Source organism: Ruditapes philippinarum, unplaced genomic scaffold (genome assembly GCF_026571515.1).
Source record: "Ruditapes philippinarum isolate M1 unplaced genomic scaffold, ASM2657151v2 ctg1191_1_1_1_1, whole genome shotgun sequence".
Classification (NCBI taxonomy): Eukaryota; Metazoa; Mollusca; class Bivalvia; order Venerida; family Veneridae; genus Ruditapes; species Ruditapes philippinarum.
Genome location: NW_026853614.1, coordinates 167056 through 192773, shown reverse-complemented (window position 1 = coordinate 192773; position 25718 = coordinate 167056). Strand labels below are relative to the sequence as shown.

At 31.8% G+C, this 25718-nt stretch overlaps 1 protein-coding gene across 1 annotated transcript; it reads right to left on the bottom strand.

Annotated features, from left to right (window-relative positions):
* Positions 1 to 1453: 1453 nt before the first annotated feature.
* LOC132737358 (multiple epidermal growth factor-like domains protein 11) lies at positions 1454 to 25446 on the bottom strand. The gene is made up of 19 exons (XM_060724629.1): positions 25434 to 25446; positions 24515 to 24721; positions 23932 to 24069; positions 22229 to 22372; positions 21245 to 21388; positions 20469 to 20612; positions 19977 to 20111; positions 19670 to 19804; positions 14719 to 14958; positions 14147 to 14365; positions 10661 to 10798; positions 9787 to 9924; positions 7252 to 7467; positions 6718 to 6921; positions 6361 to 6498; positions 5155 to 5286; positions 4062 to 4206; positions 3512 to 3597; positions 1454 to 1880 (listed from the first exon to the last, which is right to left on the bottom strand). The coding sequence occupies exons 1-19, from the start codon at positions 25444 to 25446 to the stop codon at positions 1825 to 1827; spliced, it is 2772 nt and encodes a 923-aa protein (XP_060580612.1). The 3' UTR covers positions 1454 to 1824.
* Between the last annotated feature and the right edge of the window lie 272 nt (positions 25447 to 25718).

Sequence of the window (25718 nt, the reverse complement as noted above, 5' to 3'; positions counted from 1 at the left end):
ATTCATCCGACTACAATTTCAAATTCATTTCAAATTTATTTGTATGCTTAATATTTACTTTATAAATGTAGAAGTGAAAAGGCAGCAATAAGTACAACATTTTTATTTGATGTTTATTCTTTTTTTAATGTCGAATATTGTCTTGTGTTAAATTGTTGGTGGAAGACCTTTGGTCCCTTTTGTCACCATTGCCATGTAATGATGAAAATATGTTTTGGTAAATTATTACTTTTCAGACGTACACGGACGCGATGCAGATAACTTCCTTTACAGTTACGTAGCATACTTTTCAATATACCAGTACTCAGTATGAGCTATTCTGAAGTGATTTAAATGTACAAGATATTGATGTAACCATTTGTATAGCAACACGTATGTTTTCAATTTTAACGATATAAACATGTATGTTGGAATGCTTGAGTCACGCTTAACTTAACAAAACAAGTTTTTGTATATATCTTGTCTTACTTATAAATGAACTTTTTAAAAACAATCTCTATTATTGTCCATTTTATTTCATTTTTTTTTAAATGGCATATATTAAGTATGGTGTAACATAATGAAGCAATTGATAGAACTTCACTTCCCCAAATAATAAATAGATGCTATGTAACACAATCCCAACTGCACTGTATTTGGCACAACCTGTACAGTGTATGGGACTGTTTTATAAGCACATATTTGTTTCTTACAACTTTGAATGCATGTGAAAAATATCCTTTTTTCATGGATTGAAATTGTAATATTTTCAAGATTTTAAATGGCTTGTAAAGGTATTTTGCAACTGATGTCTAAGAAAACAATTTCACATAAGGGCTTCAATATAACAACAATCAGGTCAGTTGTAAGTTCATATTCTGTATTGTCTTATTCTTTTAGTGTATGTTTTTGAATGAATGATATACCGATTGTACTTTAACAACATAACTGCTCAGTGATATAACAATTATACTCTAACATGAAGGATGTCTACATCATTGCTTATATTAAAAGTTGTGATTTATTTATACGTGCTCAAATATGTACATAATAAACTTGAAAAGATTACAAAATTACGGTACATCAAACACTAATTAGTTTTCTTAGAATGAAAGGGGAAATGTATGATCTATATATATTACAGACATGATTAATTTAGTACAAAAATGCCACAGACAGAATTCTAATCACACGATTCAATGCTATTACAACTACAACTGAAGTAAAACAAAAAAATCATCACATTCTCCATAATATTGGGCAAGCTAGATGTATTTTAAATGATTTTGTGTTAACAGTGGCACTTTCACCTACGACAAGGCTATTAAAGACAAATATCATAAAACCACAATTAAGTGAAAGACATACAGAATGGCACAGAAGGAAACTGGTTGGTCGAAACACTTAAGTTCAAAGCTTGTACTAAACAAGAAACAACATATAAATATTTCTAAATATATTCGAAATCAGAGATACAAAATAAACTCTAAATAATTTTTTTACATATAACGCGTGGTGAGACATATTTGATGAGATAACCGTTAGCAATATCGTTAATGAATGTAAATGTTCAATCAATGTGTAACTTAAACCTCCTGTACCAAATATTGTACCCATTTGGTGATTAAAAATAATTACAATACGACGTGTTACGAACTAATTCAAAAATTCAGGGTTCATGTAAGAGATATTCAACAACAGTTTATTTAGTGTTATAACACTTAAATGATAAGCAATGGTACATTATATCGAACGCTGTCTCTAACATTCGTTTATAAATCCTTTTTTTTACGATCCAAACTTTCATGTACAAAATAATTATCATCCGTTTTCGAGTCAAGTGCATCACATGCTAGAAACAACTTCATTTTCATACGCTGTACTTCTTTGGCCCTGGTTATCTGCAAGTAGATAGGAAAAGTGTTAACACTATATAAAACTAAACTCTATTTTAAAATAACTCAAATTTGAATAGTTATGCTTAGCATATAGTTGCAATGATACGGAGAGATTGGTTGCGCTCAGCATAATTCTTGACATGTGTCGTAACAATACATCCATTATAAAAACATCATTAAGTGTAGATTGCAGACTTTTAGAGACGGTGTATATTTTATAAATTAAAGACAAGATACAACCTTAAAAGCAGAATCTGCAAATACAGTGGAAATATGCAGAGCAAAAATCATTTCTGACAGTTATTGCTCAAAGTTAAAATCTTTGCGACGCCGTACTTTGTGCGACTGTTATTGAACATATGCCATTTACTTTTCATGAGACCCTTCAGATGTTGTATTAGTTGTAGGGTAGACAAGCTTTTATGTTGATACTTTACGATAATTACAACGGATATGCTTCCAAGGCAATTTGCAGATAGCATACTTTGTTGTCAATATTGTATATACTGCCAACGATTTGATTCCTATGTACTTTACGATGACAGTTTAGTTTTGTGGTCCTTCAGGAGCGAGTTCATCACGTTAGTGCTTAAGATTAAATACAGCTTAAACCGGTGTTATTGGGCTTTGGGAGATGTTGCACATTTACATTATCTCCCATGAATAAATTTTATCAAACCTAGTCACCAATATGTATATAATAATATTATTTTTTTTATTTATTTTTCATTGCTTCCAAGAGCGCTCCTTCCCCGATTTTTCAATTATATAAAAATGCGTCAGTCTTGTTGCTTTCTATATAAAGCTTTTGATTTAGTTTGCTATTGATAATCGGTTTAACGACCTTATTGTTATACAAGCGACCTGTTCAGACAAGAAATATAGGACCAATATATATAGAACATTTATCTATTACAGTTGTATTGACAAGAAAGGTATACTCATTATATATAGGAGAACAATTAAAAGCACTTAATAACGATGATAATAATTTGTTTTAAAGATTATATGTAATATGATAATTGATAATGTACTTTTCAGGACATAAACGTTTCAGACGGGAGCTCAACGATACTAATATAAGACTTTTTTCTACTAAAGTTTACAAAATAACTTTAAACCCTGGCAGTTTTCCACGGCTATTTCATAATAAATAATTATACATTCATTATTATTCCCACATGAAGGGTTAAACCAGCAAAGACCGTTGCAGAAGCAATGTGCGTTAATTTGCCTATTTAATATCATGGACAATACAAAAATAATCAGTATTTTCCCATATCCAGTTGACAAAAATAAACATAAATGTTATACACAGAACAGTCCTAATTTGTACGAAGATTTCAAATTTGAGTATAAAAAGCTTTTTGAAAATTATCAGCGTAAATGTAAAGGCCATATTAACGATTGTAGTAAAAACATGTTCTGTCTTTTTCCCTGTGAGATCTGCGGAACCGGCCGTTTACTGCACATAACATAGTCTAATATAAATCAGTTGAATTATAATTTGACCTTAATCGTTCTCAAACTTTCAATAACGGAGTATTGAATGAGATCAAAGTAGCTTGCATCTCTTATAGTACGAGGTATGGAAAACATACGCAAAATATATCAATATAATTATATAATTTTACCATTGGGTACATCTAAAGTGTCATAATCTGGATCATCTTGTGCAGCTCGAGACTTTGGCGTTGAGTAGTGACTTTTATTGTTCTCACTGTAATAAAAGATAAGTATTCATATTTTCAGCAAGCAAAGAACAAAACAAAAAACAACAAAAAAAACAATATAACAAACAATAACGCATAATACTATTAAAACATGCTCTATCTACTTGAATAGTATTTTATAAAGGTACTTAGATCAAGACTTTAATAAATATACATTGAATTGATTCTACCTTTAAACATTTTCTATAACTGTATTCATATAGCAGTAAAAGAAAGACGTTATGACTGTAGATAGAGAGAACTGACATTGCGTTCTTTATTTATCGGTGTCTGTAACACAGACAGAAAAATTCATAAAACATAAAGATTTTTTCAAAATAACCTAGAATCTGATTAATATTCTAGTCTTACAGGTATAAACTTGCACTGTATTTACAAAAGATGTGTTCAAGCACATATTTTAAGCAATTGACGTTCAAGTATATGTCATTTTTGTTTAAAACTTGTTAACCTTTTTCTCTTTCTAAATATCAAAACAGCAACAATTAAGGCGCTTAGTATCAGGACAATTATTGACCCACTGACAACACCTGCTACCAGAGCTGTTGAATTCTTCTCCTTTTCTCCCTGGTGGGTTTGATTGTTCATTTCATCAACTGTATACAAACAATAGAGGATACATTTGTACTTGTTTTGCAAGTAATATCAAAAAATATTTCAAGGACTGAAAATCGAATGAAAATTTAAGACTTGGTATTTATTAAATGCATAAAATTTGATGTTACATACTAAACATACACATTTTCTATTTGATATACCATACTTTTATTTGCTGACATTAATTTGTTAACTACTGACCTTTATGCCGCGGTACGATATGCGCTCGAAATCATGATGTCATCAAATCATGACATCAGAATATTATTGCCAAAAAGGTGCATTAAAGTTTTTGCACTTGTGTTACATTTTTAAAATAAATCGCAGATATTCACGTCATCAAGCACATTTTACTCACGAAATAGTTCTTTGTGACAATATTTCCACTTAATATTAAAAAGATCTTACAATGGCTGCTGTTACAATCCTTGAGACCTTGACATTGAGTAAGCACAAAAACGACATTCATATACAGCTGTACATTTGAACAGTTTGAAGAAGGCCATTCATGAAGAAAAATTTATGTTTAGCTGACATAAACCAGTATGACTTTTAACTTTCAAGGATGACATTGACTTTGAGACATCACAGCGGAAACACGTTTGCTGTATACTACCTCGTTTATGTTAACATTTAGGCCAAATGTTTACAGCAGTCGCGAGATTATCTTTAATTCACCTTCAAATGTGACCTTCAGTAGGCACATCTTCACAATGAATATTTGCAGTAACCATTTGTGCAAAGTTTGAAAAACAGCCTTTAAAAAGGTACAGAGTTTATAAAGCAGACATGAAATTGTTTATCATTTTACTTCAGCAAGGACAATGCTAACATTGATGCAGCCAATTACCTTGTTGAGGTGAACATCTGAGACTTAAAGAAAGTCCGTAAATGGGTATATAATTTAAATAGCAGACATAAGTCACTAGGATATTACATCAACTCACCTTGATTACAATGGAAACCAGTGTATCCGTCTTGGCAACCGTTTTCACATATCCCATAGTCGTTAGTACATGTACCATCTGCACAAAAACAGCTCTCACTACACTTGTCTCCAAAACTGTTCTTCGGACATTCTTAGTAAACACAAATGTCAATCTCAACTTATGACGCATTATGAACAGACGTATTATGCAATAATTTCAGCATAAGTTAAAGTGGCATTATGCCCATTCAATGGTATGTACAGTGAGTTAAAGGGTGAAAGTCAAAATAAGTTTTATATTGCCATAATTCATTTTAATTTAATAATCTACTTTACATAAACAATAAATAACCCCTGGATCGAAAATAAATTTTCGTAAATTTCAATTAGAACTTACCTGAAAAGTTCATTTTATAAAAAAGAGTGGGGCAGTCTTTTTCTATCTTAGGCAGATTTTAAATTTACCAAAAAAATTTTCCAAAATAAACTGTTGGTCAAACACCATTTTAACAGTCAATATTTTGAAATAAAAAGTCAATTCAGCTCAACTTGAGTATCAAAATATGAGCATAATGTCACTTTAAATAAAATATGAAATGAATGATAAACAAGGGCGCCTTATTACAAATTTAAAAGTAAACATTTTAACATAAAAATGCCTTTTCCAATTTCAAGATTTCAAGATTGTATACGGAAATATTGAATGCTGAAGTGTACAGGGTAGGTAATCACGTGATATTTGTTTACCGTAACATTCGGTCACTGCTACTTGTAACAGCTATTTGTCCGTTATTTATTTCAATACTTGACAAATAAACATATTCCAGTAAATATTTGCCTATTCCAATGTTATATAACTTGTCGTAACTTTTTAATTTTGCTGTTAGAGTAGTTTGTTTTCTTTGCGGCAATACTATGATTAGAATATATGTCACAATTCCCGTAAGCATATCGGAATACTCGCTACACTGGATATATATGTACTATTGATATCATCATCTCACAAAGGTCTGCGGTAATTTGAATCTCGGCCTGTTGATCATACATTTATCTATCTTTAAGGTAAAAGACAACATGCAGCTTTAGCTGTTAAGTCATTTTTAGTAATTAAAGTGTATTACATAAAACATATAAATCTAATGAAGTATAGGTAGCAAAAAATAGATTTTTAGGAGCATTAAACATATTTTGAGTATGTAACACAACTTGTCATTCGTCAGCTAACCTTTGTTACAAGATTTACCGATCCAACCAAATTTACATGCATCTGACTGACAATGTCCGTTTCTTTTATCACATGCACGTTCATCGGCACAGTGACAAATTTGGGAGCATTCCTCGCCAAATGTTCCTACCTCACATTCTGTAAAACATGAACTACTCATCATTTTTTCTGCCATAAATCAAATTTTACATTTAGCAAACAAAGTGCCTCTAAAATTTATTAAACATCTTGTATTTATTGAAGAACACTGACTTTACTATGATTTGCGATTCGTAAACTAGCTAGCAATAATTCAAATAATACCGAGACAATAAATAGAAATGTACATTAATCCGAGTTGAGAATAAAAGTGCTCACCCCCTTCAGTCACCAAAACTTCGCACAAAGTCAGGATGCCTGGTCTCTCGATCTTAATATATCTTGTTAGCTGATTTGAAAAAGTTAGCACATGTTCATTTCCATCTATCCGCCTCGTGGTATTTTCAACCAGATGATATGAACGTTGTCCCGTATTATTAGAAAAATAAAGCTTGAAATCGGTAAGTTGTTTATATTTTTCCTCTAAAACGTACAGATTAGTAAATATTAACCATACAGAAAAATTTAATAAAAAAAGCATACTACTTGAAATAACGAAATAAATACCCAAACCAAAACACAAAATGGCAATTATAATAAAAACAGTGCAGTTTGACTAAACCTGTAAATAGACAGAAATTGTAAGCACCATTTCCTTTCGTTTCGCCTCTCCCAACCACACTTATCCCCTAGTTTCGGCTTCAGCAGAAATTAACATGTTGAGTTTTAAATAAAAACAAAGTTTTGCGTTATATTTACAGATATATCCACATTACTTACTTATATAAGCGAACAAAACAGAATGATACTAACCGTTGTCTCTACTGTACACAGTAACGCTACTGATAGGATACCGTTGTCCTAAATCTACTGTCCACCAAGACAATTGGGAATTCTTTGTACCGCTACAGCATTTGCACACCTCAGGTATTGGACCAATTTTTCCATCAATTGCGCGATTTGAAGTCCAATTAAGTAAGGTTGATGACATAGCTGTTTGCACATCCAAGCGCCTCAAAATGTTTATATCTATTTATATACAACAACATATCTAATCATAAAATGCATAAAATGAAAACACTTATACATTTAGAATATCTGTAAACAGTGCGTATACGTCATCTCAATTACAAGTGTGTAGTACACATTGTTATGCAATTAGGTTACACGGTTTTCTTTTAATCCTGCAACACCAATACGTAAATAAAATTATTTACGTTTGTTAATCTTCAGACCCACTTCACAAAGATTGAAGGATCAAGGTCAGGACAGGCGTTTATGTTTGATAATTATATTACTAAATGAATTGACATCTTTATTTTATGACAGTTTATGCAATGTATATTGCTAGGAAAGGGGCGTCCGTGGCCGAGTAGTTAAGTCCGTTGACTTCAAACCACTTACCCCTCACCGCTATGGGTTCGAATCCCGACATGATAAGATTCTTTTATGTCAGGAAGATACCAAGCTAGCTTACGGAACGTCGGTGGTTCTTCTCAGGTGATGTCCGTTCGTGCCTAAAATAATGTACGAAAGGCACCTGACGTCTCCAACTGTAAAGCTGAAACGTTGCCATATGACCTATACTGTGTCTGTGATATTTAAAATCTAATCATAGAAACAAACACATATTGCAAAGAAAATAACAAGAGAGATAAAAAATTAAATCAAAATGTACCCTGAAAGAAGACTGAAAAACATCAAACATATTTCAGGGGAAAGGACATATCAGAAAATAAATATAAAGAAATATGTTTCTTATCTCTCAGTTTTGATCATCACAAAAGACCTTAAACCCTTGAAATATATGTGTTTTAGTTTTTAAACCACATTTGTTCATTTAATAGATATAGTTGATAGAATTTCACTAATCCATTAATATTTATCCGTCGATATAAACTAAAATTAAAACAAGGGGATGTTTAAAGATTTAGTGGTAATCTTATCGAGGAAAGAAAGTGTGTAATAATGGCCTGGTGGCATAGCAGAGTAACAGGCTAAACTTGTTGTTGAATTTGAAACAATTAATCAATTTGATCCAATTTTAACGGGGCGTCCGTGGCCGAGTGGTTAAGATCGTTGACTTCAAACCACTTGCCCCTTACCTCTGTGGGTTCGAATCTCGTCATGGACTTTGGATTATTTCATGTTAGGAAGCTATCCAGCTAGCTTACGGAACGTCGGTGGTTCTACTCAGGTACCCGTTCGTGCCTGAAATAATGCACGTAAGGGCACCTGAGGTATTCCTCCACCAGTAAAGCTGGAACGTCGCGGTATGACCTATACTGTGTCAATGTGACGTAAAACCAAAAACAAACAAAAGAAACAATTAAAACGGTTCTAAATAACGTTCTTCAGACATATCTTGTGCGTTAAAGGATATGTCAGCTGAAAACAAAACTTTGAGAGAAGTTTTTACTTTTATAATTTTCGCACGGTTATTTTTCCCATTATGGCCATCGCGACACACACATAACTCAAAACAACAAAAACACGTAAATGTGATGGGGAAAAGTCAAATTAACGAAACAACGATGGTGAAAAGTCGGTTGACTGTATGATGATGAAAAGTCGAAAGCACGATGCAGAAAAACCGAAATAACGAAACCACGATTGTGAAAACTCGATATAATTTTCACCTCCGTACGTTTTCATTTCACCTCTGTTTTATATTGTTGCTGTCAATTTTACGCCGTCAGTTAACTAAACCGTTTATGTGCACGTCAACCTTAATTGTGTTTGCTAGTCAGCATGTATATCATTTAATTAGTCTAATACGGTGCCACTGCTCGACAGATCATTTGGACGTGATGCTAATACATTGGTAGATCAATATATAAGCAATTGGTACCAAATGAATAGTGGTCATATCCGTTTTAGAAATTCATCATAGGAAATGTATTTACTTAATTGTATAAACGAATATTCTTGTATCGTGGAATAAGTAATTTGTTTCTTTTGCTATGTCTCCCAATTTTTTTTTACAAACTTTGAGATATAGCAAAAGTTTTATAATTGCAATGTGTATTATACTCGATGAATAACAATATAATGTCTCAAATGAAAAACACATTTGAAAGAAGATGAACAGTTATATCCGAATGGCCTATAATTTCAACCAACTAAACAATGATGTGCATTTCAATTAAGTGCAAATATATATTCAAATACAAAAAATAATTTTTCATAAGATTATTTTGAAAAGACAAATCTGTAAATCTGTTGTCATATACAGTTACTTTTTTTCTTTTGAACGTTTAACTAATTCCATTTTTTCAAATTTTATTGCCTGAAACATTAAACAATGTTTATAGCAAACTTTTGATTTTATGATTAAAGGAAACGTACCTTCGCTGCAGGTTGGTAGAAGCCATCCGGGATCACATTGCCCAATAAAGCATGTTCCATTAGTATTATCACATAAAGTACCATCTTTACAATTGCAAGTGTTGGTGCATGCCTCACCAAACTTATGAACATCACAATCTATAAGGTTTCAATGTAATGTTTCTAAGTAAGTCGATAAAGCTTAACTAGCAAGTTTTTACGCTTTTGCTCAAACTTCAATTAATTATAAATAATCACCCAATATTTTGAGACGTGGGTACAAAAGTACTGAAAGAATAATAGTTTAAATGGTTAGATATGATACAATAAAGATTAAAAATAAAGTGATTATTATTGATATGATAAAAACCTTGTATTAAGCAAATGCATAGGAATGTTTTCGTGTAGTTTCATATAATAAAATGTATCTTTTAAAACTCCTGCTCCTGTTTCATTATCCTGGTTCTTAAATTTGTAAAATAAAACTTTTCTGGCATATTCTTTTCTTTACGAAAGGTACTTCAGATAGAAACATAACTAGAAATGCATTTTTTAGAATATCTATTCCAAATGTTGTTTTTTTTTCATTTTATTTTATAGGAAATAAACAGTTTATTGGACAACTGAACTTAGAATTATTACAAATATATGTACGTAATTATAATGAAACGTGAGCATAAATAAACAAGCATTTCAATAAATAAAGGATTAGATTAGGACACACATTTATATCATTAAAGAGAGTAATGAATAATGATGTAAGGTATTATTTGTAATTACAGGCTTTCTCTAATATCTATTTATGATAGTCGTAAGGAAGCATCTTCAATTTAAAAAAAATGAAATCTCTAGTATACAAAACTTAAAACTATCATTTTACATATTAGTTATTTACCTTTTTCACAAGCCTCTCCTTGCCACCCTGCTAGACAACCCGGTGTCTGACATTTACCTGTTACTTGGTTACATGCACGTTTATTTTTACAATGACATTTATGTGTACAACCAGTTCCAAAATTTCCAATTTCACATTCTGAAAAAGTTTAAACATTTCGTTGAATTATTTATTTATCAATATATTCTGTATGCTGTTCTTTGTGCTAAAATATTGATTATATACCTTTTTACAATACCATACTTTAAAAAGGAAGTACCATTTCGCGCATGCGCATTCTATAAAGGGAAAAAAAGCAATAAAGGGCGAAGGGACCTAAAAATGAGCAATCATGAAGTTCGGTTGGCCAGAAAAACCATTCCAAATATTCAAAGGCAGGTAACCAGTTGCACAGCATTATTCAAGGATGTATGTCATACATAAAAATATATAGTTTGCATGCATTGCTCCTAATTATATAAACTGACAGCAACTTATATTTACTCCTAAAATCACATCTAAAATATAATAATACTGGCCACCTTCATGACGGTGCAGCATTCATAGCCCGAATCCTTTAAAAATACCAGAAAGTACCATCGATGGCATCTTCGAAAATGACTCATTAACTGTTAGCCATACGTTTAGATTGTTCACAACATTTATCCAGTTTCTTACTTGTTTCGCGTCAACTGCCAACCCTTGATTTTCTACTTTTTAATCTCCATTCGGAGCGTTACAAATACAATCAATACAATCAAAGCTACCGAAATGTTCAGTTTCGTGTAAACACACAATGGAACTGCTCATTTCCTACATACAAATATGATAGAATTACAATGACGGAGAAATATCAAAGTTTTCAGTACCTTCAAACACTATGTCTGTGTTATCAATAAATTTGACTGGGGCCATAGTTCGAATAACTAGACAATAGAGTTTATCAGACTGAGTATTCAACAACGTCATAAGCAATTTGATCTGAAAGAATGATTAACCATACGTTTAGAATAGTTATTTTGATAAAGAACCGATACAATGGTGACAAAAGGTGACAAATACGTGTCTATTATAATTGAAATGATGTTTAGATTCTGACAAAAGAACCTTCGTATTCAAGCATAGGAATTTAATCCACTCTTGTATTTAAGTGTGCTGAAATATGTCACTTAAACATATCTTCTTTTAAAATTCTCATCAAAAGTGTAAAAGTTTTGTTAGTTCTTTAAGTACTAAATCACTGAACTCCTAGATTAGATCTCGTGAATGCAAATCATATGGTTATATTCTCTTCTGGTTCTTATACTTAATGACTTTAATGAACGTGATTTCAAGTTATTTCAAGTGGAAATCAGTAATTTGTCATGACTTACGGCGGAATGTTTGTAAAACGTAATATTACACAATTTATATTGTATATTTCATTTGACTATGTGGTTAGGCAGAGTAGTTAATGTCTATTAGCTAGCATACAATATCATATCATTATACAGTGACGTTTTATTATGACACCATGACATTCCTAATAACGTACTATTATGATAATCGTAATTATTAATTTAATAACTTTTAAATATACCTTTCATATCAATGTTCTGATTTGTTTTTGTCAGATATTTATATTACAGAATACGATATAGATATAGCTCTGTGATTTTGTGAAGTGTCAAGATATACCCTCTACACTAATTGCATTAAAAATGGAATGAATTACCACGCAGTATAAGACATACATACCTATTAAACAGCTTTAAGTATTTCTTTTATCAGGGACGTTACAAAAATAATTCTTTTTTTTTTCTCTAACGGCGACAGGAAATAATATCAAGTAATATACACATGCGACTCCGAAGAAAGTGTAGTTCTCTCAATTAACAGTTTTTTAAAAATAATATTGCCCAATCCCCTTTTTGTCATTGTGGTAAAACTAACTCAGCCTATCACTATATCTTGAATGTCAAAGATTTGATAACATAAGACATTTTGTCAAATTTAATTTCCAATATTATAGCTCCTTCGTTAGAGAGCATCTCCTTAGGAACGAAATCCAAAACAATAATATTTTCATCAGTTCATAAATATCAAAGTACGTAAGAGGTTTGAAAAATGATTTTAAGTTATTGAAACATCATTTATTCAGTACCGCAGTCGTTTTACACATTTAGTTTGTATGTATTCTCCAAAATACATTTAAGATAAACAAGATTAACAAGGAAAGGCGGCGTTCAAATAAGTCCGTAAGTTAGTCCTAAATGTACTGGGATTACGTTATAATTTCCACATATCTTACAATTTTAATATAGGTTTAAATATGTACATGTATATGTATCTTCATGTTTTTTCACATATTATCTGAATTGATACACAATGTCTGAGAGGACTGATGCCATTATTTTGTTGTAAATTTAAAACTGAGCCGGAGAAGAACTTTATAAGATTTCATATCTTTTGTTCTAATCCATTTCAACACAGTTTGTATTGAATGCATGCATATTATGCACTGTTTATAATTATAAATACAATATGTTTAAACTAAAAAGTGTGGGGTGCATTTACCTAGATTATAAAAACTGGATTAAAATGTGTGTTATTGCACTACCCTACTGTGAAATGAGCCGTGTCATGACAAAACCAACATAGTGGGTTTGCGACCAGCCTGGATCCAGACCAGCCTGCTCACCCGCGCAGTCTGATCAGGATCCATGCTGTTCGCTATCCGTTTCTCTACTTGTTATAGAGTTTGTAAGCGAACCGCATGGATCCTGATCAGACTGCGCGGATGCGCAGGCTGGTCTGGATCCATGCTGGTCGCAAACCCATTATGTTGGTTTTGTCATGACGCGGCTCAAATGTACTTTACTTCTCAAGATTTTATAAAATTTCTTTATCGTCTATGATGACTGTTTGGCCATTCAAATCGAATAAGAATAAATCAGACAAACTGAATACTAAAACATGCATTCTTACATGTTCCGACCTTTGTCAGAATGATTATCAATTTCGATTTCATATAATATATAATCTCTTTAGTGGTTATATAAACTGTTTCAAGTAGAAAAGAAAAGAAAAGATTTATTTTTGTAACAATTATCTATAATCAGTATGAGTTTCAAGTCCGTCGGGGTCGCTAAGAAAATTTATCTTTATTTATCATTTATTGCAATATTGGCCACAAAGCTATTAAGGTATTCTTTCCTTCTTTTTTGTTAAAAACTATTTAATATCATTATTAACTTTTTACCATCAACTCACAAAGTTTTACTACACTTCAATGTTGGGCGATTATCCGGTCGAGTTTTTATTGCAACGGACCTCTATAAGGAGGGGAACGAAACATTTAAGAAAAGTCAGACGTCAGCATGCTCTTTTAGATAAAGGAGCTATTCTTTTGAACCTTGTTTCCTTTCTCGCATAATTCTAATTCACACAACGGCATCACTTATTTTGACAACTCTACTAACAATGTTCTGTTACCAATAACAAAATTATTATTTTGAAATTTGTTACCTTTCTCATATAATTTAAGTTCACACAGTGTCATCATTCTCTGTGTTAACTCTACTGAAACAAATTTTGCAATTAATGGCTCTTCTAATTCCTTGGTAAAGTGTTGCTTGTTTGTCATATTTGGAACCACGTAAACATTTGTCATATTTACTGACGGGTTTACTATTGTTGAATAGTTGCCAGCATAAACTGTTGCATATTCTAACTGATGATGATTACCTGAAGTAAAATAACATTCAAACTTTTATTTCATTAACAAAGATATATATATATATATATCCATGACACAAAGCTATATAGGAACAATTGTCTTTCATTACTTCATTCTTGAACAATAAGATTTAATAATGTATATATATATATCCATGACACACAGCTATATCGGAACAATTGTCTTTCATTACTTCAATCTTGAACGATAAGATTTTTAAAATTTCTGTAAGATATTTACTTGAAAATCATATAATATTTCATAAAATATTCCTCATTGTAATGCATCTTAGCGTAATAACACACAAATAAACTACCTTATTCTAAAAGAAAAACTACACAAAGGAATACCCTCATCTTACTTGATTCACGTCCAAATATCTGCAAACCACCTAACAGGTATTTCTGTCCAAGATCAATTTGCCACCATGATGGAGATTGTCCGTTTGTTACACTGCAACATTTACATGTGTCTGTTGCATAATTCTGTACCCCGTCTATTGCTTTACTGGAGTCGAAATCTTGTGGATTTGAATATGGATAAAATATACTAGACTGACTGGTGCTAACCTTTTCTCGGATACGTTCTATTAGATTTAAATCTGAAAAAGAAATCAATGAACCATATGACGCCAGGAAAATTACAAGTTCAACATATGATATCATTTTAATTAGCATGTTAGAATGGAACTATATATCATTATTTCGTGCATTTTTGTAGAATAATGCACGGTCAATCGGTCTACGTAAATTATATTTCTGCACATCTGAACTCAAACCGTGCATTATCCTACAACAATGAACAAAAACTTAATATCTGTTTTCAAATTAATATTTTTGTTCAGTTTTGATAACACAAATTCAGCGATGCATATAGCACTATGCACTTAAGATGGCAATTGACACAGCAGATGTTATTATTCCCTATAAAATAGACCACCGGTTATGAGTGGGTACAGAATGTATGTGTCATTTACTTATGTGCTGTTCTTTTTTTTTTAAAGTTACCATCGACAGTTTAAAGAAACGAATCAACTACTACCGTACTACTAGATATTTGTAGACACAAGATATATCTAGGTTACGTCACATGTAAATAAAAAATAAGTTTCACGTTCATAAATAATGATTTTTGATTTATTTAAGTGAAACATTTACACGAAATATTCAGGCACGTTCAACAAGTGCATGTTAAATAAAAAACAACATGTTAATGCCATCGTCCCTTAGTGTCTGATTTAACTCACTATAGTGTTAGTGCAGTACCTCTAGACTCTTGCAGAAATCATGATCACAAAATAGACAAATATCGTTTTTTAAGCGGATGCTTTTACAACCGGTTTTGCAATAAAACTAGTTTTGCAATAATTTATTTCAAAACTCGTTGCGATGACATAATTTGGTTGCAATTTTTTCACAAACAGTTTTGCAATAAAAACCAGTTTTGCAATAAATTGCTCTTATATCAAATTTGAAATTAGGTTTATACACTAGAGAATCTAATGCCCGTCTTTTTATATAAGGTTAAACATGCAGTGAGTTGATTCATTAAATTTGTTTATCTGATTTAACATCAATACCCATTCTAAACTCATATATTTATTTTTGCAAAATATATGATGATTCAATGTTCTTTTTAATAAATAGCATCAGTATTTTTGCAAAAGATTTGGTTCAAAACTCTGTGATGTACATAGATATTATCTTGTAAGTAGTTCAAAACTCACACGTACTTAACATCAATTTCCAATCTAAAATAATCTATAATTCATAATTGCAAAAATACATGATAATCAAATGGACTTTATTAACTATCGGTACATTTTCCTTATCAATAAAAACTGTAGTTTTGCAAACACGTTCGCTCAAAACTTTGTGATTATATTTTGTAACAATTTCGAAAATAACAAGTACTTTTGAGAAAGTATGTACAATATTATTGCAAAACTCATTGCAATGACAAGACATGGTTGCTTTTTTTCACAACCGGATTTGCGATAAAATCGAGTCTCGCAATAAATTATTCTAATATCATATTTGATCCTTATCAAGATTTTACTCTATATATTATTATCTTTATCTTTTCATATGAGGAGTTATTAAGTTATTTCGTAGCTTATTCATTAAATTTGTAAAAATGATTTAGCATCAACCATCTATTTATTTTTGCTAAATATATGATAGTTAAAGCTTTTAATCAAATATCGGCACATGTTCATTATCAACAATAATTGTAGTTTTGCAAACACTTTGACTCAAACCCTGTGCTATATACATGTGTATTTGTTATTGTAACAATGTCGAAAATTACAAGTACTTTTGAGAAAGTGATCACAATATTATTGCAAAACTCGTTGCGATGGCATAATCTTGTTGCATTTTTTTCACAACCAGTTTTTGCAATAAAACGAATATTGCAATAAATTTGTCTTGTAATAATTATTATATATCTATATCACAGAGCTTTGAGGCAACATGTTTGCAAAAAAAAATTGTTGATAATGTAAATGTGCTGATGTTTAATAAAAAAAATAATTATCATGCTTTTTGTACTTATGTATAGATAATTTTAGAATTGTTTTGATGTTAGATAATATAATACAAAGTTATGATGAATGAACCACTGCATGTCAATCCTTATATAAACAAGAGGACCATGATGACCCTAGATCGCTCACCTGACCCATCGAACTCATCCGAACAAATACCTAGACAAGCATTCTGACCAAGTTTCATGACAATTGAGTCAAAAATGTGACTACTAGAGTGTTAACAAGGATTATTCATATTTGAGCAGTGTGACATTTTTTTTATCCAGGTGACCCATATTCGAACTTGACCTAGAAATCGTCAAAACAAACTTTCAGACCAATTTCCAGGATAATTGGATCAAAACAGTAGCCACTAGAGTGTTAACAAGATTTTTCTATTTTTAGCTTAAATGACCTAGTTTTACATGCGAGATGACCCATGTTCGAACTCATCCGAGCAATGACCTAGACAAGCATCCTGACCAAGTTTCATGATAATTGGATCTAATAAGTGACCACTAGAGTGTAAACAAAGTTTTTCCATATTAGGGCGGTGTGAGATGACCCATGTTCGAACTTGACCTAGAAATCATCAAAACAAACTTTCAGACCAATTTACAGGAAATTTGGATCAAAACAGTAGCCACTAGAGTGTTAACAAGATTTTTTTTTTATATCTAGCTCCTGTGATCTAGTTTTTCATCCAAGATGACTCAAGTTCGAACTCATCTGAGCAATTACCTAGGCAAGCATCCTGACCAAGTTTGATGATAATTGAGTCAAAAATGTGACCACTAGACTGTTAACAAGGTTTTTTCCATATTTGGGCGGTTTGACCTACTTTTTGACCCAAGGTGACCCATATTCGAACTTGATCTAGAAATTATCAAAACAAACTTTCAGACCAATTAACAGGATATTTGGATCAAAACAGTAGCCACTAGAGTGTAAACAACGTTTTTCTATTTTTAGCTCCTGTGACCTAGTTTTTCATCCGAGATTACCCATGTTCGAACTCATTTTAGCAATTACCTAGACAATCATTCTGACCAAGTTTGATGACAAATAAGTAAAAAATGTGACCACTAGAGGGTTAACAAGGTTTTTATATTTTTAGCTTTTGTGACCTAGTTTTTTATCCGAGATGACCCATTTTCAAATTATTATGAGCTATTGCCTAGACAAGCACCCTGACCAAGTTTGATGATGATTGAGGCAAAAATGTGACCGCTAGAGTGTTAACAAGGTTTTTTTATTTTTAGCTCCGGAGATTTTAGTTTTTCATCCGAGATGACCCATGTTCGAACTCTTCCGAACAATCAACAAGATAAGCATCCTGACATAGTCCGATGATGATTTAGGGAAAATGTGACCGCTAGAGTGTTAAGGAACAAGTGTGGACGGACGACGGACATTCAACGATCCTAAAAGCTCACCCTAAGCTAGCTCACGTGAGCTAAAAAGACGAACACTAGAATGTTGAAAGTGTAATCTTTATATCAAATCTGATATAAGAATAATTTATTGCAAAACTCGTTTTCATTGCAAAAACTAGTTGTGAAAAAATACAACAATATTATGTCATTGCAACGTGTTTTGCAATGAATTATTGCTAAGCTCATTTTATTGCAAAAAGGTTGTAACAAATGTTAATGCTTACATTTATCATGCATTATAGTATATAAATCGGTGTGAAGAGATAAATTAGACGTTTTAAAATGCATTCGACGGATGAATGGACAATATTTTAACAAATTATCATTCAAGTGCCTTGGTCGGTATATACCGAATAAGGAATTAAGTGAAGGGTTCCAAAACGTTTTTAAGACTTACTCATGAACGGCAACGTCATATTTACATTTGCGCTTTCCAGCAGCCCCTTTACATTTTATTCAAATACTAATCCGTATAATTAATAAAGATGAATTATTTGTCTCCATATATCATCCTCATATCTATAATTTAGTCAGATCAAGTCAAGTTAAGTCAACTTAGTGTTAACTGCAGTAAAGTATTTTTATTACATTTATGTAATCCTTAGTTAAATAACGAAGCAATAAAACCAGGCAATAAATCTTTAAACTTTTCTTTCAATAACCTGAAGCACTGCATCCATTTTTTGGTGCTCTACATTATAATTTGATATTTTAACTATTTCTTACAATTAAATCGTATTTACGGATTTTCTACAAAAAGTGGTCTGGCTGGGAATATTCAACAGGTGCGCGATGACGTTCGTTATTGCACGAGTGAGGTCGACAATGTACATCATTAACGAAAATTGTCGAGTTTCACCGATTCATTACCGAAAGTTAAACATATACAGTGCAAACTAAACACATCCGAATATATAAAAGCGAGTTCACGATGTGTCCGCTTAAAAAAAATCTATGGGAAGTCACAACTGTCTTGAACACGTGTTTTCAATTTGTGACAAGTATACTTCAGAGGGGAAACATGCATGATCTCGTATTGTGCAGTTAAATTCATTTTCTCATGTTGTTGTTTTTTTTCTCCAAATTTCCCATATATTTAAGAAGTCACTGAACATTTGTTATATTGTAGTTATTATCGGTTAAAGAATTGTGTTACTCGTGCAAAATCTTTTTCTGTTTGTTAAAATGCGGTCTAAATAATTTTCACAGGAGCAACAATTCGTTTTGTGATTGGATATAGAGACATTTGTTACTGCTTTAAAATTCAGGTATCGGTATCAGTAAAATACTGAATCGTTTCATGCTATGAGTAGGATATATTTTTAATAACATCATTATTGTCATACCGTTGCTACAATTGGATCCTGACCATCCAAACGCACAGCCTGTACTACAATTCCCGTCTGTTCTATGGCAATCTGTTTCACCGTAACAATGACATTTACCACTACAGTCTACGCCAAATGTGCCATGTGGACATTCTGTGCAAGTAGAAAAGCTTACGTAAAATTGCTGTTTGTCCGCGAACCGATATCGGATTAGCATGAAACTACTTTATATAATAAGGTCATCATTAAAGTTGCATTATTAAAAGTTTAAAAATGTTTAATCATAGAATCAATGATAAAACTATCTAAAAAACATTTATATTACCTAGAAAACATTTAAGCCCTGTGAATCCAGGATTGCAGCCGTCCGTACAATGTCCTGTTAATTTGTTACACGCACCTTTACAGTGATCACTACAAGTTCCGTTACAATTTCGACCATACTGACCATCAGGACAAACTGTTTACAAGAGTGAAACTCCATCTTATAACTATTTTATGTTCAAGGTAAACTGTGTTACTGACTTAATCAAAGAAATGGACAGGGAACATAAACAGGGAAAGGAAAATGAAAATGTTTCATTAATAAAGCAAATTTCTTTAGATTACGTTGACAAACAGTCAATAAACGTAAACATTAACTCATATTTTGCGAATTTATATCAAACAGTTTATATATGGGATGATATAAGATAACATTTACATTAGAAAGTAGTACAACTAAAATTCATGTTCTTGGTGAAATTAAAGAATCTGTTTTACACAAAATCTGTAGAAACATATTATTTACTGATACAAAGTCAAGAGAAAAAAAAACCTGTTGAACAATTATTGCCCGTATAGCCAGCTTCACAACCTTCCTTGCATATACCTGATGATTTGCTACAGTGTTCAATTCCTTTGAAACAATGGATACTGCAGTACGAACTACAATTTACACCAAATCGTCCAGTCTCACACGCTATAAATGTAACAAAAGAAAACTTATATTCTGCTAACGTCTATTCCGGGGCATCGGTTGCTCAGTGGTGACCTCAAACCAATTGTCCTTTATCGGTATAGATTTGAATCTCACCGGGACTTTTGATTTTTTCTTCATTTGAGGAAACTATCCAGCTAGCCTACGGAATGCCTTCGCACGTGCCTAAAATAATGCACGGAGAGGCGCATGAGGAATTCCTCCGCCAGCAAAACTAAAAAGGCACCTTGTAACCTATACAGTGCTGGTGCAATGTAACCCAATTTTCGCAACCTTAAATACCTAAGATAACGGTAAAATCTTTACTAGCTAGTTTGTATGTAGCAAGGAAGAACCTTAAAACTTTTTTTTATTAATAAATAAGATGCATTATTAAATACACTTTACTCAAATAACTCCTAAAGTTTTTTTTATAAAGACGGCAAAGTAATTAAATCAATGCAACATTCATATGCAACTTTCATGGCCATTGGTCACAATGTTTTCACATAAACAGAAAGATATACAGATATTGTCTACTTTTTAAAATAAACTGTTCAATATTCTTATAAAAAATGAGGAAGAGTTGGGTTCGCTTCTCACGAAAACATTAGAGGAAACGATAATAAACTTACGAGTCGAACAGTTTAGCCCTTTAAATCCAGACACACAGCCACGCTGACATTCTCCAGAAATTTTGCTGCACTGATCAAAACCTTGTAGACAGTTGTTGGTGCACGTTCGGCTACAATTACGACCGAATGTACCAGCTGTACATTCTTGTACGTTTACAAAATACAACATACAAATGGCAAATAATTTTGTATGTGTTAGATTACATATCTATAAAAACATTACAACACTACTGTCCATGGATTGATTAAATAATTTACATTGAAGGTTTATTGTACATGTATGAAATAATGAGCTGTTACCTATTACATGTACTAAGTTTATTATATTTATATATTAACTTTATGTTATTTGAATTGGAAATAAAAAAGAAAAAAATGAAATTATTTTATAAGCACGGAGTCTATTTCCTTTATATTTTATTGGATTGTGACAAGGATCTACACAAAACAACTATAATCAAAGTACAGATGGGCTACGTTTGATATATATTTAAATGAAATATTCCAATAAATGATGTGTTTTACATTGATTTATTTGTTTACAGTTTCAATAAAAAACATGTTCAATCATCTCTATCAATTTGCTTGAAGTGAACGATTTCCAATGTTTAATACTTAATGTAGATCTGTGTCCAAATTGGTGTACTTTATCAAAAGATTTGCATGTTCTCTTGGATTTGTTGATTTGTTTTCAAGGCGTTGGTGATATCGAAATGTTTACCAAAGAAAAAGCGATCAATTTATACAGAACTTGGATGCAAGACTTAACCAATCAAGTAGGGCTCTATTTTATAACACAATTTTATCATTTAGATTTCAACCATATTTTGAATGCTTTAATATGATACAAAAGGGAAAGAACATCAAAACACTCGGCAATCTGATTTATACTCGGGGTCCACGTCCCATGTACAAATCGGATAAGGCTTGTTTCGATGCGGTTTCTATTACACATTATGTGGAAGAATAAATATAAGTGCATACCCATAGAACAGTTGTGACCCATATATCCGGCTTCACATCCTTGCATGCAGTTTCCAGTAGTTTTATTACATTGAGTTACGTCGTTAAAACAATGAGAACTACAGACTGAGGAGCAGTTCAGGCCATAGTGTCCCAAGTCGCATTCTATAATAAAAATCATTGGGTAGAAATGGAAATCTAAAGATGAAACTGTCAAAGAAATGTTTTCAAATGCCAATTATTTAAAACAAGGTCTGTTTTTTTAAACAATGTTTATCTTTTCTTAGACAATTGGATACTTCTAACATAACAAGATTGTTGCTGTTACTCAATGTATCGCAACTGTCGCCTGTCAACTGGTAAGATCCAATAGCTGTAAACGAATACCTTGCAATGTGTTCAGTTTCAAAAGTAACAATTTATTCGATGTAAATAAACATTAAGCTAACATTTATTATACAAATTCCCTTTGATTATTTCTTAATTAAGTAATACGTTAAGGTATATAACATTGACGAACTTTACAGATATTTTAAAAAAGACACTGCATATCTAAAATTATGAACAACAAGATCAGAAAAGTTTTTTTTAACTGACAGTTGATTGGACATTTCAGTTGATTTGTATCTTAGCAATTTGTGCAATGATGTGGAATTATCTGATTGCTAAATATCATTTGTCCGGCGCCCGCCTTTATCATTAAGTTGTGTATAAAGCAACATGTCTGCTGATGTTTAAATTTTATAAAAATAATTTGATAAAATGTCCCTACATATTTATTTAAAATATAAAGTAAACGTCTCACAAAAGTTCTAATCTTCAATGCGCAAAGCAAAATGATCCACTGCATATAGTATCAACTCCATGTCTACAGAGCATTTTTCCAATCCCTAGGATTTGAATCGGTCCAAGCACCGGGGACAATAGATTTACAAAATGTATGCACATAGATTTATCTAGGAAAACGCTTTAAGCATAACAGTTACTGTTTAAAGCTACAATTTCCGGAGCAGAGATATTGGCACCAATATGTAGTAAACTACAAAAACTGTAAAATGATGTCACTTGATAAAAATCGGCCAGTCACCCGTGTTAACTTTGAAATGAAACAAAACAATTGTCAATAAAATTTATGGCATAAATCCCCAACAACAGCGTATGAAATCATAGCTTCGTCGAAATAACGTCACTCTTAGCATGCATTTACATTCTTTAACACGCAAAATTACGTCATTTAATGCAAGTTATTTAAAGAATGCGCTATTCGGCAGGGGTAAAACTAACGGAAACACCAGTCTGATATGCAAGATAATGACTGTCACTTCCTCTTTACATTGCATTTCTTAAATCCCAAATGTCATTCAAAGCTGTTTTGCAGTGTAAATATTAATTATCAAACTAATATGAACAACATCAACAATTAGGGACTATATTTGGTGATCGGTGAATTGAATTTTTATCTGTTTGATTACGTCTAAAATTTATGTTATTTATCAATTTCAGAATTGCTTTGCACTAAATAGGCCTGATTATGTGGGAATTCTAAGCTAATATAAAAGTGAGATACCACATTAGGAAACTATTTAAAAAAAGTCTTGTCTTCCATTGTAATGTTTTATGCATGTCGTATTATACATTTCAATGTAGTTAACCATTTTGATGTATATTTGTATTAAAATCTCGTTACACACAGCAAAAAAAAAACATATTTGTGTCCGTTTTACCTTTTTTACAGTCTAACCCCGTCCATCCTGCCATACACTCTCCATTTGGACAATGTCCAGAATCGATTTTGCACGGCCCTTGTCTGCAATGTCCGCATTGTTGCTCACATAAATTTCCGTAAGTTCCTAGTTTGCAGTCTGTGAAAGGTTTATTATATTCATTTCAAATGTTTGTGTCATCATACTAATTGTCAAATGTCACAAAAGCCGCTAATTGTCACGGTTATATACATCACAATTATGTTGCTCGTTTAACAATAACATAATTGGTTACAGTTAAAAAAATATTATTATTCTTTTTAGTTGATTTTTTTTTCTAAAAGCGATTGTTAAACTATTTAAGGTAGTAAGTGATACTGTCACTTATCACAATTTTAATACATTCCATTGACAACGTGTCACAACTCACAATTATTATATATAAACATAATGAATGTATAAAAAAGTAGAACATTTTGGTAGAGAAGGCGACCATTTCAAATTTTATTACTTTATTAAATATTAAGTATTTAACAGCGACCTTTCGTTGTATCACAACACAATTCATGATTTAAAAATGTATTTCTCTGATAAATATACAAACATCTGGTATATATTTCCACTTCACAAACAATAAGATACCATTCGTTAACGTTATGTGGACTTGGTCGTCTAAGTGTTATATACCGACTGTGTAGTCCTTGCGGTAACGTCACTATTACATCACTAGCATTCGCTGATGTAAAATTACCGAGGATACGGTTGTTAGTACCATTTGCAAATAAGTCCAACCCTGTTACATCTCTGCTTGCTGGCAATAACAGAAAGGCTCAAATGCTTAAGTTAAAGATGTGAAGGAGATATACGGTAAACAATATATTATTATTTAATTAAAAATCATTGCAAAAACTACAGCTGGTATTCTTAATTAAATCTCACACTGGCAATAGCTTTCGCAGAAGCGGTTGGTTCATCACAGCGGTGGTGGAGTATAAGTCGCAGCTCTAAGCGGTGGATAAAAAATGGCCGTCTGCTGTTGTCGATAATTTTATGACTGAATTTTGTTTTATTTCTTAACGTTTTACGGGAAACACTAAGGGAGACTGGAGCCCACATATGTACTCTTCCAACTTATTACACGCACACGGTGCATATCATTGCCATTTATGCAAACACTTCTATACCGCTTCAGCGAAGCTATAGTCAGTGTGAATCTTATGGAAAGAAAATGTATACAATTTGTACGCGACTAAGCTATTGCATGTCTAGTGATTTGTAATTTAAATGCTTAAAAATCACAGCGTTTTTAATAGTATGTGACCATATGAATGAAATATTCTCCAAAACGCCATGCATGATTTAAAACTTTCAGTGATTAAAAAAAAGATAATTTAATTTGATGAATCTGTTAGACAAATAATCCTTCAATGCATTTCCGCAGTTAGTAAGATGGAATAATTATTGTTGTATTGTTTCGCGTTTCAAGCTAATAAGCAACTTATCAACCCTCATTCATTTCTTACAGCAGTCCATCATATTAAGATAAATTATTTGACAGATTTGTGTTATAATATTACTAAATTAATTTTAAATTCTTTAATGTTTTAAATTCTAAAAATATGAAAACAAAGCTCAACAAGACAGGGTGGCGCATCTCAGTCTGAAAATGACACTAGTTGCATTCTGACAGTAGAACGAAATTTATAAACTATTAATAAATAGAAAACTTACTTCTAGTATCATCATTTCTACCAGCAACATGGATTTGAAATATCTCATGTACTTGCAGAAGATCAACAGTTATCCAC